Source organism: Diabrotica virgifera, chromosome 7, assembly GCF_917563875.1.
Source record: "Diabrotica virgifera virgifera chromosome 7, PGI_DIABVI_V3a".
NCBI lineage: Eukaryota > Metazoa > Arthropoda > Insecta > Coleoptera > Chrysomelidae > Diabrotica > Diabrotica virgifera.
This window is the reverse complement of record NC_065449.1, coordinates 7,038,605-7,054,649: the sequence shown is the minus strand read 5'-3', so window position 1 is coordinate 7,054,649 and position 16,045 is coordinate 7,038,605. Positions and strand designations below refer to the sequence as shown.

Below are 16,045 nucleotides of genomic sequence, written 5' to 3'. Positions count from 1 at the left end.
TATTAGTTATGATTATCTTAGTTTATGATTATCTTAATTTAGAGGAAAATGATATATAAAATAGAAATAACTATCGATCATGCAATAATATTTATTTGTTCTATTTGTTGACCAATACTTATCTGTTTCAAAAAAATGTCGAAACAAGAAAGCGTAACAAAATTATTTAATTAAACAATGCAACACTATGATCGAGTGTAGTGAAGAGTAAACCTTTGATATCAAACACGTTTATTTAAATAATGTTTACTTACTAATGGTAAGAATTCTTTAATTCACTTTCTCAAAAAAAAAATCAAAAGAGATAAATTTTCCGATTTTCGTGCTTTTGTTGTTTGTATATAGGCAACTTTTATAACACGCACTAGGTATATGAAGTTATCTAAGTATTTTCACATTTTGATTTTAATACTGTGATATTTTGATAAAGTTTTAATAAATTCCTTTATTACCATTTTTAATTAAACAGCTAAATTTCAGTATTGAATTTACATAGTTAATTGATATAATTGATTTAATATACTGAGTTTTATATTGTGAGTTGGTGTAATTTTTATTATTGCATGAATAATTATTATTATAATGAAAAATGAACACAATAAGAAATTTATACTGATGCATCTCTATGGATAAAACAAGTATTTCTACAGCTATTTTGCTTAAAATCAGTTTCCTTTTATAAATATTTTGTAGAAAACCATCTATAGGGACTCTATCTATTATTTATAGATCTTATCAAAAAACATTTTCTGTTGGCGTAGGTACCTAACGTAGGTAGGTATTTTAATGCTTTGTTTTGAAAACAATCAAAATTTATGTTGCATATTGTAATATGAAAGCAAGTAAAAAGATAAGGATCATTTTTTTAACCATTAGTAAGTTTGAGTCCCATAAATGAATTACGCCTATGTTTAAACCCAGTAGCGATTAAAAACCAATTATAAGAAATTAGTAGGTATTTCGTTATCTTACTCCCACTTGTTCCTTAATGCAAATGAAAAATCCGTAATATGGAATTAATGATACCGCTCAAACAAGTGTCTTTGTAAATGCAGTTGGTAAGTGCATGTTTTATTTGCAAATATTTGATTCTTTTACAATTTGGAAATGATAATCGTCATTTGATCTTAAATCAATTCAAATGATCAATCTTAAATTTGATAATAAAGTAACTCTAGTAGGTACACTAAACATACTCTACCAAGGCCCGGTCTTTTCACCTCCGAATAAAAGTTATCCGGAAGTTTATTTGACAGATTTACATATGTAATCTGCCGAATAAACTTCCCAATAAATAGTTATTCGGAGGTGAAAAGACCGGGCCTTAGGTAAGTATTAATTCTTTGACATTCTTTCTAATGATAATCATCATTTTATCTTAAATCAATTTAAATCTATCTTAAATTTGATCATAAAATAACTCTATATTTTTCTGAGAACTTTTTTTTTTAAAAATAACTCTAGGTATATTTTTCTGAGAACTTACTTGCATTATCCTTACCTCTACGCCTTCTTGATAATTTGTTTTTACTAATTAATACAATTTTCTATTCTTGCGTAGGTATCGCATAAATTATCATCTGATTTTCAATGAATTTGTTTATTAAATCTTAAAATAAAACATTATTCCACAACAATAACTTTATTTTTATCAATCATCTACATATAAATGTAAAATTAAAAACTTTTTAAAAGCTCACTCTGTTAAAATTTAATACATGGATAAACAACTCCATATGTATGAATACTTGCTGTAATTTTACTTATTATAAATATTTTATCATAATATTACCTTATCAGTTATTTTAATTTATTCTTGCAAAATAAAAGAAAGTATTTATTTCGAAATTTGTTTCCGCCATCATCCAAATGTATGCAACCAGCTCAGCGAAGTGTAAATAGGTATGATCTAATTAAAGGCGCGTTTTTGACAGCTGTGAATGTCTTAATGGCTTCCACGAGCAGAGGTTCCCCTGATGACGATGGTTACAAACGGTTTACAGAAGATATCCACAATGTGTCGTATGGCTCGAATACCTCAAGTAAGTAGTACACTAGCGATAAGCCTTATCAGTGACTAATGTAAATCATTTGTTTACTAAATATTAACCTCATATTTGCATAGTGCCAGAGATATGTCTTACTTATTGTTAATAATCTGTATCATATGCCATCTCTAGTTTAAATAAAATTTGAGATGAATCTGGTGAGTAGTCTTGGTTTTTATCTCTGTAGTGCAAGTGTGGGAAACGATGTTTCTACGTAATTTTTCTCCAAGTTTATACAAGCTTTCTATTTGCTAATTTTGCTCTGTTTTAGACCCGATTGATGAGATGGGAAGTAGATCAAGTCTCAGTAGAGACGATATCGGAGATATGGATCAATGGGAGATGAATTTCCACGAAGCAGCTATATTTTTAGAGGTAAATATGAAGCATTCTTCTTAGCAAGTTTCCTGCCGTAGAGGAATTTGTAATACTTTCCATTCACGCCAATGCCATTTCTGCTGCATGGTAGAAAAAATTACGGTTCTAGTTCCGAACAAGGGTAGACAGTTTATGGATATAAAATTTATACCAATGAATTCTGTTTCACTTACTGATGATTGAACAATAGTTTTTTATTGGGAGGGATCTATCCTTTTTGTAAATGTTTACCAAAATTACCTACAGTCGGAAAAATGAAAGAATACCCATGAACGATCACATCAATCGCTTATTTTGTATTTGCTGTCTTTTTCTATAAATAATAAAGGGAGCGTTCAAGTATTACGTGACGCGATTTTTAACCCCCTCCCCCTACGTAACACACTCTTATGGGAGTTTAACTACGCAATTTTTGAAGATTTTTGACCCCCCCTCCAATCTGTGTTACGTAATACTTGAACAGTCCCAAACGTTTGTTATAGAAGAATACAGAAAATACAAAATATGTGATTGATGTGATCGTTCATGGGTATTCTTTCATTTTTCCGACTGTACTGTTCATGCCATGGTGCACAGAGATACTTTTATGTAGCCTGTAATGTCTCAGTCACATAGACCGAGATGGTACCACAGTCACATTAAACTGCTTGGTCAAATTGACATCGCTGGCATCCAGAGTCTTTTTTTCTTGGTCCATAGACTGAGACAGCAGGCAACGTCTTAAGACTACTGGATTATTTACTTAGTACAGTAGAGCGTCGATTATCCGAACGTTGATCAACTGAACGACTGCTTATCCGAACTCCTGAATTTTCTTGTAAAAACTCGATTGAAAATGAATGAAAATAAGCCCTTTCTATGGAAAATAAACACGAGATTAATAAACGGTTAGGGGGAGGCGAATCTGCAACCAATTTATCCAATGAATACAAAGTTGGTAGGCTGGCAGTGGCGTAACTAGTCTGACCTGCGCCCCAATGCAAGTATTCCTTGTGCGCCCCTATTCCCAGACTTTTTCTCCACCCCTCCAACGAAACTAACAACGACATTTCTCCAGAGAAAGATTATACATAGAAATATAACAGTAATTTTAAAGTTAATTATTAAAAAGTTATTATTCAAAAAATTAATTGAAAGTAAAATTAAGGGGCTATCCTAGTGTAAAAGTACGAAATTCACATACTTTTTTTTAATTTCTAAAATAAAAAGAACTGTGCCAATATGAATTACTAACTGAACCAAAATGAAGTATGTTATATGAATTTCGTACTTTTACACTAGGATAGCCCCTTAAGTTACTGAACATTTCCAAATACCAATAATATAACTGAAGTAAGGATCACATTATATACTTGCAATTAATTAATGTACTTTTTAGGACGATAAAATATACACTACTCACTTTACTCAACATTTTTTATTTATTCAGTGTCCTATACAGTATAGTATACATGATATCGCAAGCAACAATGTAATGTTTATGTTCCGTTTCTCAAACTTTGATTAATTTTACTAGATGATGCATTCTTAGGCAGGCCGCACATCAAAGAAACATGAAACATAAATTACGTTTCATGGAAATAAACCAATGCTAAACAAATAAACGTCCGCCCATTTATGAAACTCTCAGAAAATAAAAATGTGTCATTAGCATGAATCACACTCGTTTCATTGGTAGGCGGACTTTGGAGATTCGTTTAGCAGTGTTTTAGGTTCATGAAACATGTTTTTCGTTTCATGTTTCATGTTTTTCGTTTCATGTTTCTTTGGTGTGCGGCTTGGCTTACAGTCAAACCTACCTACAGCTCATAGGAACAACACTGTATGTTAATTCCTATTCCCTGACAAAGCCCCTGCGGCTCTTTGTTTCTAGGAACAGTCTTGCTAACTTTTTTACATCTAGAGACCGAGCTCTTTCATGTTCAATACTAATTACACTAAGATCGCACAGTCTAGTATTGGACATAGAGTTCCTTAAGTAGTTATTTATTATTTTTAGTTTAGAAAAAGATCTTTCACTACTTGCAACAGTTACGGGTAATGTAAGAAACATTATTAATGCTGTACTTACGTTTGGGACACTTGATGCAATAAATTTATTCCTAATCAATAGATAATGAGCCAAGATTTTGCTTATTTTATTACTTTTGATATCGTCTTTGACTACATTTCTAAAGCAAATTACATCATTGGTCAAAGCATGAGTCACATCAGATTCATATTTTTTACAAAACTCAGAGGCTGACTTAACAAGTTGTTCGTCAGAAAAATGTAATAAATTATTTGGGTTTAAAAAACTGAATGTGTCAGTTATACATACCATAGATTTAAACCTTTCGTTTAACTGTGAAATAAGAATATCAACAGCTCTCAAAAATACATTAAATTTAAAGCAATGCACAGGATCACTAAACTCATAGTCACTAGAAAGTTCGTCAAAAAAAGTCTTTACTTTTCTTTTGCGTTTGGAGGTCATTGAGGAATCAATATTCCACTTGGCAGCTAACTTTCTGGCTTGATCCAGGACATCGTCGAATTCTCCTCGCAGTTCGCTCATAGTCTTTAAACACTTCTGAAGGAGATTCTTTGCATCATCTAGATTAACATCGGATCTCTGTAGTTTTGGTTCAACATATTTTTTTGCTAAAATTTTTCCAGAATATCAGTTTTTTGCGCCCCCCTAAGGCCTGCGCCCCAATGCACCGCATTGGTTGCATTGGCGTTAGTTACGCCACTGTAGGCTGGTAAGACGGATAAAAAAACAAAAGATGGACATAAGTAACTTTATGTTCTGGCTTAATTCTTCTGACAGATCCACAAATCCTAATACGATAAAATTTGTCTTAAACACGGATTTAGATGATGCTGTATATAAGCGGTTTACTCAAAAAAGATCCCGCAGGGAGTTTTAGCTTTGTTGCATCATAACACAGCCACTCGTAAACGGGTAGGATTGCTTCGGCAGAAGAAAATTGACGATTTCTTAATGCTTTTTTTGTTTTTTTGTTTAATTTCTGTACTATTTGGCACTAAAGATACACATGTATTTATGTATGTAGGTATGTAAGTATGTAAAGATGTATGTAAATAAGGTTTTCATTCGCCTATGGGTAAATAGTATTGCTATATCAATACAGTTCGATTATCCGCAAAAATCGATTTTCCGAACACCCCTGTCCCCCAATTAGTTCGGATAATCGACGCTCTAATGTAATCTAAATATTCAATACCAAAAGCTAAAATGCTACAGACACTAAACACTACTATATTATTATGGTTGAGGAAGTATGTATAATGAAATAAGTATACTATTCTTAGGTAAATGTCTACATACTTTAAGTGCCGTCTCACAATCAGAGGTTGGATGTCATCATCACTATCTTTTCTTTATCTACCACTGCTTTGAAGAGTTCTATTGAACTGAATTTAAACCAGTCCCTTAAAATTTTCAACCATGACACTCTCCTTTGTCCTATACTCCTTCCTCTTATCTTTCCCATTATTATCAATCTTAGCATTCCATAGCTGTCCCCTCATTACATGTCCCAGACATTATAACTTTCTTGTTTTTATAGTGTTTATTATTTCATATTCTTTGCCCATTTCTCGCAATACTTCCTTGAATGGTTTCTTCAGTAACACCCTATTTCAAATGACTAGCTTATTTATGTGTTCTTGCTTGAGTGTCCAGCTTTTAAGTTCATATTGTAGTATTGAAAACACGTAACATCTCAGAGCTCTTGTTCTAATCTAAGGTCTTTATTGCAGAGAATTGTTTTCTTTTTTACAAACACATTTCTTGCTATTTCTATTCTGACCCTTATTTCTGTTGTTTGATTGTTATTCTATGAAATCTAGATTCCCAGATATTTGTATTTATTAACCCTTTCTATTGGCACATCTCCCAAATGTATGTTTGTGTTTGTTTTCTTTGTTATTATCATATATTTAGTCTTTTATATATTTATTTTTAGTCCAAATTTTTCGCAGAAACTGCTTGTCTTGTTTAGGAGTAGTTGAAGTTGTTAGAGCCTGCCATAATCACTGTGTCATCTGCATATCTGATGTTGTAAATAGTTTTTCTGTTAATTATTATTCCTTTACTTTGAGATAGTAATACAGTGGAACCCTGATAAGTCGACCTTTGATATCCCGGAAGTTCGGCTAACCCGTACCGATTTTCATCAGACAAAAACATTTTTTCACTTTGACTGAGATTTTACCAAGGAATAAACGATACTGTATACAGCTTACGTAATTTAGATGTATTGTGCATATGTATTTCATGTTTTTGCAATTATAATGTGTATTTATTTATTATTTATATGTATTTTTTATTAATTTTTACCATATTCTCCGGCTAATCCGGATTTTCGATAATCCGGATCGACTGCGGTCCCGATTAATCCGACTTATCGAGGTTCCACTGTACTTTTTCAAAAATGGATTCACTATATACATTGAATAGTAGTAGAGACACAATAAATCCCTGTCTAAGTCTTCTCCTGATTTCAATTTCTGAACTAGGTTCATTATCTATTACAATTTATATTCTTTCATTCCAATAAAGGTTTGTTATTATTCTTAGGTTCCCTTTGATTATGTTTGTTCGTTTGTTGTCTTTAGAGTTGGACTAATTTTGGATGTCCTACATTGTCAAATGCTTTTTTAATATAACACCCGCTGGCGGGTGTTCGGCAATGAACGGGGTTAAGCATTTTAAGCGTTTACTGGGATTTGGTCTAGATCTACTGCTTTTCAATTTTTTTTTCTCTTCCGTTTTTTCTCTTTTAATTTTAATATCCTTACAACCCTCTTTTAATATGCTTACAACCATACTACAGTCATAAAAATGAAAGATTACTCATGAATGATCACATCAATCAGTTAGTTTGTATTTGCTGTCTTTTTCTATTAATAACAAACGTTTGTTATTAATACAGGGTGTCTGCGTAACTTGGAACCATATGGGAAACTTTTTTAATATCAATTTTACGAAAAAAAAATTATTCTTTATAAAACGCTCTGCATAGTCTAAAACCTAAGACACAATCATCAGATATCAAATTTTATTAACAATATACGAGGTATGTCAAAAAATATAAATTTTGATCAAAAGTAAAGTGCCTTTATATTTCAAAATATCGAAAATTGTCATTAAGAAAAGTTGTTTGTAATTAAAAATTATGTTATAATCTGCATTTATACTCCTCTAAGTGAAAAATTTTTTTTTGAAAATTTTCCTCAAATCACGGACCCTCAACATCACTTTATTTGTGATAGCTCCGTTATTATTGATTTTACGAAAAAAATGTATTCTTCATAAAACGTTCTGCATAGTCTAGCAACTCACATAAAATTATAAGATATTAAATTTTGTCAATTTTATACGAGGTATGTCAAAAATTATGAATTTCGCTGAAGAGTAAAGTACCTTTATTTTTCACAATATTAAAATTTGTTATTACAAAAAGTTGTTCAGAATTAAAAACTATGTTTCAATATGCAATTGCATTCTTCTAGTTGAAATATTGTGAACTATAAAGGTATTTTACTCTTGAGCGAAATTCATATTTTTTGACACACCTCGTATAAAATTTAAAAAAACTGATATCTTATGATTGCATCTTAGTTTTTTGACTATTCAGAAATTTTTATAAAGAATAACTTTTTTTCGCAAAATTAATAATTACGGAGTTATCATAAAATAAAAATAATGTATCCCTGATTTGATGAAAATTTTCAACAATGTTTTTTTCAATTAAAAGAGTGTAAAGGCATATTATAACATAATATTTAATTACACACAACTTTTCTTAATAACAATTTTTGATATTGTGAAATATAAAGGCACATTACTCTTGAGCGAAATTCATATTTTTGGACACACCTCGTATATTATTGATAAAATTTGATATCTGATGACTGCATCTTAGGTTTTAGACTATGCAGAGCATTTTATGAAGAATAATTTTTTTTCGTAAAATTTATATTAAAAAAGTTTCCCATATGGTTCCAAGTTACGCAGACACCCTGTATAATATAATACAAAATAAAAGGTTGATGTGATCGTTCATGGGTAATCTTTCAATTTTCCGACTGTATCTTCTATCTGTTCTGTTCTATTGTCTTTAAGCAATTTTATTGATGTATTCTGTACATCTCTTTAATTTTTCGTTAATATTCATCATACATTTCCCATTTGTATCTTTGTGTATTCCCGGTTTTCTTTTTCTATTGTTGTTAATTATTTAATTGTTATGGTAATTTATCTTTTGAAACCTAACCTTTGTTATTCCGTGTTTTAAATAAATAAATAAATAAATTGTTGTGTGTGTTAAAACTATCATGTCTTCTAGTATTTTTTTATTACCGCCCATTAGTATAATATAATTTTATATTATATTTGTATATCCAATTTTCTGTATATCTGGTTATGTTTTTATGTTGACATCTTTCTTACATTAAATGTTGTACAATTTTTTATCTTGGCTGTGTTTCTCATATATCGTTTAGACTAAACGTTTAGTTAGAGCCTTCAATAATCCTTTACTTGAAATTTATGATTTTTTCACAGATAGACTTGGGTAGAAATTTTTTTTGGTATACCTAACTTTCATGGCCGTGTATATCAGTGGCCCCTGAGAGTAGTATCCCTATTAAAGCGTGGCACGCAATGTGTTAAAGAAGGAAGTAATTGTCTTGTTAAAGGACAAAGTTATCAGTTTATCACTATAGCTTAACAAAAAATTGTCCTAGTTCCAAAAATATATTTGGTGTTTATTCATTTTACAATTTTAAGTATGTAAATATTTATATATACATAGTATGTTAACTATGACAAAATGTATATTGTTTAATGCAAATGCATAAATGTTATTAGTTGTTATTGCTTCCAAGGTCAATAGTTTTTAGTGTTGTAAACATAAAATTTATAATTGAACATGTTTGTTAGCTTTTCTGGTATCTGTCTGTAAATAAAATAAATTACAATATTGGCATTAAGGATTATCGTATATATACAGGAGTGTAGCGTGAGAATATAAGTAAGGAATAAAAGGAAATCTGATAAAAAATAATATACCAAGAAGCGCGAAACTCACTACTGCCTGCCCTCCTCATGTAGTACCCATTGGGCGCTCTTACGTTTTTTAGTCAAAAGTGAAAGAATGGCTGAAAGAACTTCCGGTATGACCGGAAGTAGCAAATAGATGAAAAGGGGGGGGGGTATGGTTTGAAATATTTAATTTTTTTTATTATTTCAAATAAAAGTGCATACTTTCAAGAATACACTCTGAAAATTTCAAAATAATCGGAGTAAAATTACCAGAGATACAGGGTGTTAAATATCCCTACCTTCGAATCGCTTTGCCGCGACTTCGCGCCAGCACGCTTGAGCGTAGTGAGAAACGTTAAACAACTGTTTGCCTTGTCTTTTGTAGATTATTCCTCGATTCAAAAAACATATTCCAATGTGCATCACTTTACGATTTGGCAGACAAATAAGAAGATGAAGATGCAGTTGTGAAAACTTTAAACGCATTTTTCTCAAAACTGCTTTTTCAGATGCGGTGGACATTGTAACTGAAAAACTACTACGCCGATCTACCCGATATTTGCACAGATTTTCTTTAGACATTTCATGAGGTAACAACGTCGAGATATTTTTCTTTTTTTGCTTATTTTTTGTTCAACAATAATAAATCTGTGGATTTTCACAAAATTTTTACCAAAAATTTAGTTTTTTTGATTTCTGAGTGATGCCAAAAATTCAAAAATTATTAAAAATAAAAAAACTCGACGTTGTGACCTCGTGAAACTCATAAGCTAATAAAATCTTTTTGAATTTTTTGTTTCGTATGATCGAGTGTCGAGTTCTGATGTCCACCGCAAAATCCATTTTTTTGTGAGCTGCCTGTCAAAATTTGTCACCAATGGATTATTTTTTCAATATTTTGGATTGAATTTTCTTCTAACATATTCTTTGAATTGTACTTAATATGCTTATTAATTTAAAAATAAAATAATTCTACCATAGCTTCGAAAAAAATTCACAAAAATGTGCTTGATATGTTGATTTCAAACCATACCCCCTCCTTAAATAGATAACTTCTCAAAACTCCCTCATTCCAATTTTCATGATTTTGTTTCCTGTAATTCTCGAGATATTTGTAATAGGCCCTTTATACAATTATTTTTAAAGGAAGCATAATAATTCTTGAGCACTGGATTTGAATTTGACTTTATTTTTCAGGAAGGCGCAAACAATGAAAAGTTTGATTCACATCCTCGCCACCCAGGAGCGCTTCCTGCCTACCTTCTCGTACACAATTCCTGGTACTATGGATTTGATCTCTTCTTCTCTTTGGTCCTGTTAATGCTGGCGATGGTCGAACAGCCATCTTTAGACACGTTCGAGTTTCCCGTTGCGATTCATAGCACGCTGGAACTGGTAGCTCTTGGCGTGATCGGAGTAGAATTGATGCTGAAGTTGAGGTGGATCGGGTGGAGAACCATACTGAAGCACAAGAGGACTATGGTTAAGGTAGGTTTATTTATTCTGTATTTAATAATATCGTAGACCAGACGGTACCTGTTTTGGGTTGGGTAAATCGTATATGATCCTATTTTTTGCGTTAATCGCTTCGAAACGTTATTAAAAATGATAATTTTACCATGAGGACACCGGCGCCCATAAAAGTTTTTAAGGGGGGGGGGCAGACGTGAAGATGTTGCACATTATATTTTGTATACTTTGGATCAGGGGTCACCAATAAGCGGACCGCATCCGGACCGTGCGCTAGTTTTGTGCGGACCGTCAATAAATTCAGAATATTACTAGTGTTTGGCAATTTTGAAACTGTTTGGTAATGAAATTATGTACTATGTTTGGCTCAACTTATGTGTTCGAAGCCGCTTTATCAAGAATGAACTTTATTAAAAATCGGTACAGATCTCACTTAACAGATGAATATCTCAACTCCCTAATGAGACTCAGTTGCACCAAACTCACTCCAAACTTCAGACAGGTTGTACATAAAAAATGTCATTTTTCTCTCTGATAGAAGATGTCTAAAAACTTCATTAGCATTCAAAATATAAATTCCTAATTTTTAAAATATTCTCAGTAACAATTAACAATACTGCTGTTTTCAAAATATACTGATAATAACGTCAAAACAACACACAATGAATTTATATTTTATTTATTGTACCAGGAAAACTTACAGAAAAGTATACAGTAACCAAAAAAACAATTAGATATTATTAGTTTTCCTTTCCATATTAGTCCATGTGTGAGGCCACTTTCGTATAAAAAATGTTTCTGACTCGATTTCTTTGCGGATTCCTGTTCAAAAATGTTCCCTTTAAACAATTCAGAAGGGTGCCGGGTGAAACAATTTTTTAAGCAAATTCAAAATTACTTTTTTGCCTGGAATAATGTATTTTTACGTTTCTTGGGTAATTATAAAAAATAAAGGTCATATTTCTGAAAAGTTGATAGTTTTCGAGTTATAAGCGATTTAAAATCTGAAAATTGCGAAAATATGCATTTGCGATGCATGAAAACTCTTAAGTTTTAATAAAATGTTTGGCAAAAACATCTTTTTTATTTAAGATGACCCAAAAATGCTAAAAACATATTTTCGCGGGCAAAAAAATATGTTTTGAATTTGTTAAAAAATATATTAAACAATTTCTGCCCAAAAATTTCGCCCGGCACCCTTCTGATTTGTTTATAGGGGATATGTTTTAACACGAATCCACAAAGAAACCGTATCAGAACAGTCAGACACAGGCAGCATAAATCCGGACCCCAGAAGTGTCATAGATTTTCGAAACTAATTGGTGACCCCTGCTTTTGGATAACCATATATAGTTTAAAGCACCCGAAAAGCTAGGGGAGGGCCACGCCCCCCCCCTCCTGCCATATGCATGAGGACACTTCAAAAGGTTGGTTCAATTTTTTATGGAACAGTTTGTGATAAGAATTTTAAAAAATTTCTATTTTTCGTTGCTACATCTAGGCAGCTATCCATTTTAGAAGAATGTTATGCAGACAAAAAAGTTTTGCAATTAAATTTTCTACAAGATACAGCTGATTGGATATTGAAAAAATAATCATTGTTATTGCTGAATTAGCAAAACCATTAAAAAAGGTCAAAAATCAATGTTCGTCAATCATTTTCAGGTACCTATTTAAAAGACACACACAACCTTCAAAATTTACTCAGAAAATATTTTAAGTATAAAAAAACACTACACAAAATTTCAGTACAATCGATCAAGTAGTTTTTACAAAATAATTTTGCAATCTAAATTTTTGAAAAAAAAGTTTAATTAGTTTTCAAAATTATGCAGAGCTAACAAAAAATTATAACAAAATGGCTCTTAAATAGGTTCATGAAAAAGATTAGTGAAAAACTGATTTTTTGCGCTTTTAACGGTTTTTGCTAACTTTGTAATAGTAATATTTATTTTTTTAATTTGCAATAATTTCTACCTTTTAGCAACTTTATTCGCAAAACTTTTTTGTCGTCTTAAAATTTTTATAAAAATAAATATGAAAAAGAAAAAGAGATAAAAATTGCATTTTTCAATTTTTTTACAAATTGTTGAAAAAAAAATTAGCCCACCTTTTAAAGTATCCGCATAGTGAAATTATCATTGCTAATAATATTTCGAAAACGGTTAAAGCAATAAATGGGATTATATACGATTTACCCATATGAGGGTGATTTAGAACAGATACCGCCTGGTCTATGAGCCATAAAAAAATCGTAATTTAAAAAGACTATGAAATTATTTATATCTGGTGTTCCAAAAACATTTCTTCTCCACTTTTTAGGAATAGCCTCTACAGGTTTCTCATTAAACTAATAATTGTATATTCATTAAATTTATTTTTTGGTTTTTTTCGGCAAATTAATAGAAGTCATAGATTTTATAATACTATTGGATCCACTAATATAGAGAGAAGGTTGACGTCAATACTTTTTAGACCTTATCTCTTGTAATGCCGAAAACGTCATTATGATTGATTTTATGCTGTGAGCTTCTTTAATGATCCATCATCTTCATACTTCATACATATAATCTCTCTTAATTCATTTTTTATTTATCTAAAATTCCAGTTTTAAGTATTTAGTGATTTATTAAATTGAAATATTTGGATGTCTCGTATATCAAACATTTAATCTTGAAAATATAATGCCAATGACTCTTTTTATTTTGATATCGCTATGAAATAAACATAAACAATTTTAAATATTAAGATAAAAAGTTCTGGTTTTCAAATTATGTTAAAAATCATTGAGGAATATTCGTATACAGGGTGAACTAATATGCGTTCTTTGCATGTGTCACAAAACTCTTGATACAGTAACCGACTATACAACTGATATTTTTTTTATTAAACAAGGGAAAAGGGTTAGGGTTGTGTCAATAGTTAAGTTTCAAGCATAATAAGTATGAATAACATCATGAGTAGTAGCATACAATTTAATAAAAGAAATGCACATCTATGGAGGAATTCACAAAAAAAATGAAATGAGCAAAAAACCCCTAGAATAGGCAAAACAGACATTTTGCTTATACTCATGAGTTTTAGTTATAAAAGTAATGAGAACAAGAAAGAAAATTGTAAACAACGGGGTATATCCGTATTGTAGACAACTTTAGGTCATATTTGGAATATCTTATGTGAGACTGGCTAACCGTCCAAAAAGATGAAGGCTTATTTGCAAACCTGCTCTAATTATGAGTTTTTCGATCGATCTGTACTTTGAAATTGATTTAGTGGACTGTATGAAATGGTACAGTATATGCGCGCCTATATTACGAAACTATATGTATGTACTAGCTTTATGTCTTCCTACAAAGGGAGACCTTTGTAGGATAGAAGGGTATAGGAGTATAGAACATATTTTTTTCTTTTATTTGATACTTGTTACATATATTAAGGGGTGGGGGTATAGTTAATTCTGCGTTTTTTTTTTGCATAATTTTAAAACGTTTTCCCTTGAAAGAGGTGGAGTTAAGTTAAATGTGTAAAAGGCTATCTTAAATAACAACACTTAAAGATTATTCAGTTAAATTTTTATTGAAAAATATTAAAAAATGAAGTGGTGGTGAATCATTTTTAAGTAGACGATCCAAAAAAAAAAGATGATTTGCGGTGTACACTATATCATCGGACAGAATCATCCGAAATATACAAATCAAAAAGATTATTTTAGTTTAAGAGTTTCTTGAGGTAGTGACGTCGAGTTTTTATGATTATATCGATTTTTAAATTCATGGTATAACTTTAAAGTGAAAAAATCGAAAAAAAAAAGAAAAAACAGTGTGTTTGGTAAAGAGAAAAATGGTAATATAAAAAAAATTGTCAAAATAAGCAAAAACTCGAGTGTGCAAAATAAGTGTGCAAAATTTCAGAAAGATCGGTGCATTACTTTTTGAGTTATGATGTACACCGCCTCAAAAAACATGTTTTTCAGAAAACGCGTTTAAAAAAAATGTAGTTTTGTCAATAATACAAGAAAATTTTTGTATATATCCATATCTCCGACAATTTTGCTCGGATGAACTTGAAATTTTAATGGTATACTCTTGAAAATATTTAACATAACTTATAGTGAAGTTTCATCGTGCATATTTTAAAAGAATCCAGCCTGATTAACACTTGGCAATAGCTGTTACCTAGCAGATATGCCACTGAATGAATACCGTGATTTCAATCATTTCGCCCTCCTTTGGGAGCAGTGCGGTATCTAGTAAAGATAATACTTACTCACTTCACTATAAATCACGTTTGCTGATTTCCTGAATACATGATGTCATATCGTTTTCTTTTCCAGTGTGTCACTCTGTCTATAATGGTCCTCGAAGCAATAGCCGTACTAGTCCGTCAATCGTCGCACTTCCGCGTAACCAGAGCTTTAAGACCGATCTTCCTGGTGGACACCCGAGCCTGCGGAGGCGTCCGCCGATATATCAGACAGATACTACAGTCTCTGCCGCCGATCCTCGATATGTTGGGGCTGTTGATGTTCTTCGTATGTTCCTACGCCCTTCTGGGTTACTTTCTCTTCAGCGGACATGAAACCAACCTTTATTTTAGGACGTTGGGCGATAGTTTCGTCAGTATGTTCGTGTTACTGACTACGGCCAAGTAAGTACATTTACTAGTACTATAATAGTACTAAACATAAGTTTTGGTTGAATTAACAATAAAATCTAGCTTTTTAATAAAATGTACATTTTTGCTTTCAGAAGTTTTTTTATGTTGTTTTGTTTTTATATATTGATCAACATATCTATATTCATCATAGAGATATCTATATAGAATAAATACGCTACATAACAAGATACTTTAAAGTTAGAACTTGGGCCGTTGAAGACCAAACAGAAACCCTGAGAACCAAAAGAGAAGATATAGCAGAGATATGGAGATTATATTGTCGGGAGCTATATAAAGATGATCAACGCCAGGAACTTGTTCACCAAACTCCTGAAGAAATGGAAGAAAAACCTTACTCGAAAAAGAATTAAGACTGGCAATTAGGAAACGTAAGTACAACAAAGCACCAGTTCTAGATATGATAACAGCAGAAATG

The 16,045-nt window shown here is 31.3% G+C and overlaps 1 protein-coding gene across 3 annotated transcripts in view; it reads left to right on the top strand.

Annotated features, from left to right (window-relative positions):
* Positions 1-1,868: 1,868 nt before the first annotated feature.
* LOC114340021 (two pore calcium channel protein 1) overlaps positions 1,869-16,045 on the top strand; it is a 47,791-nt gene continuing 33,614 nt past the window's right edge. Inside the window, exons 1-4 of one of the 3 annotated variants that reach the window (XM_028290734.2) lie at positions 1,869-2,042; positions 2,320-2,423; positions 10,681-10,971; positions 15,287-15,600. In XM_028290734.2, the coding sequence (XP_028146535.1) occupies positions 1,874-2,042; positions 2,320-2,423; positions 10,681-10,971; positions 15,287-15,600 (878 nt within the window). In that variant the 5' untranslated portion in view covers positions 1,869-1,873. The other 2 variants (XM_028290747.2, XM_028290739.2) reach the window with 2 other exon arrangements.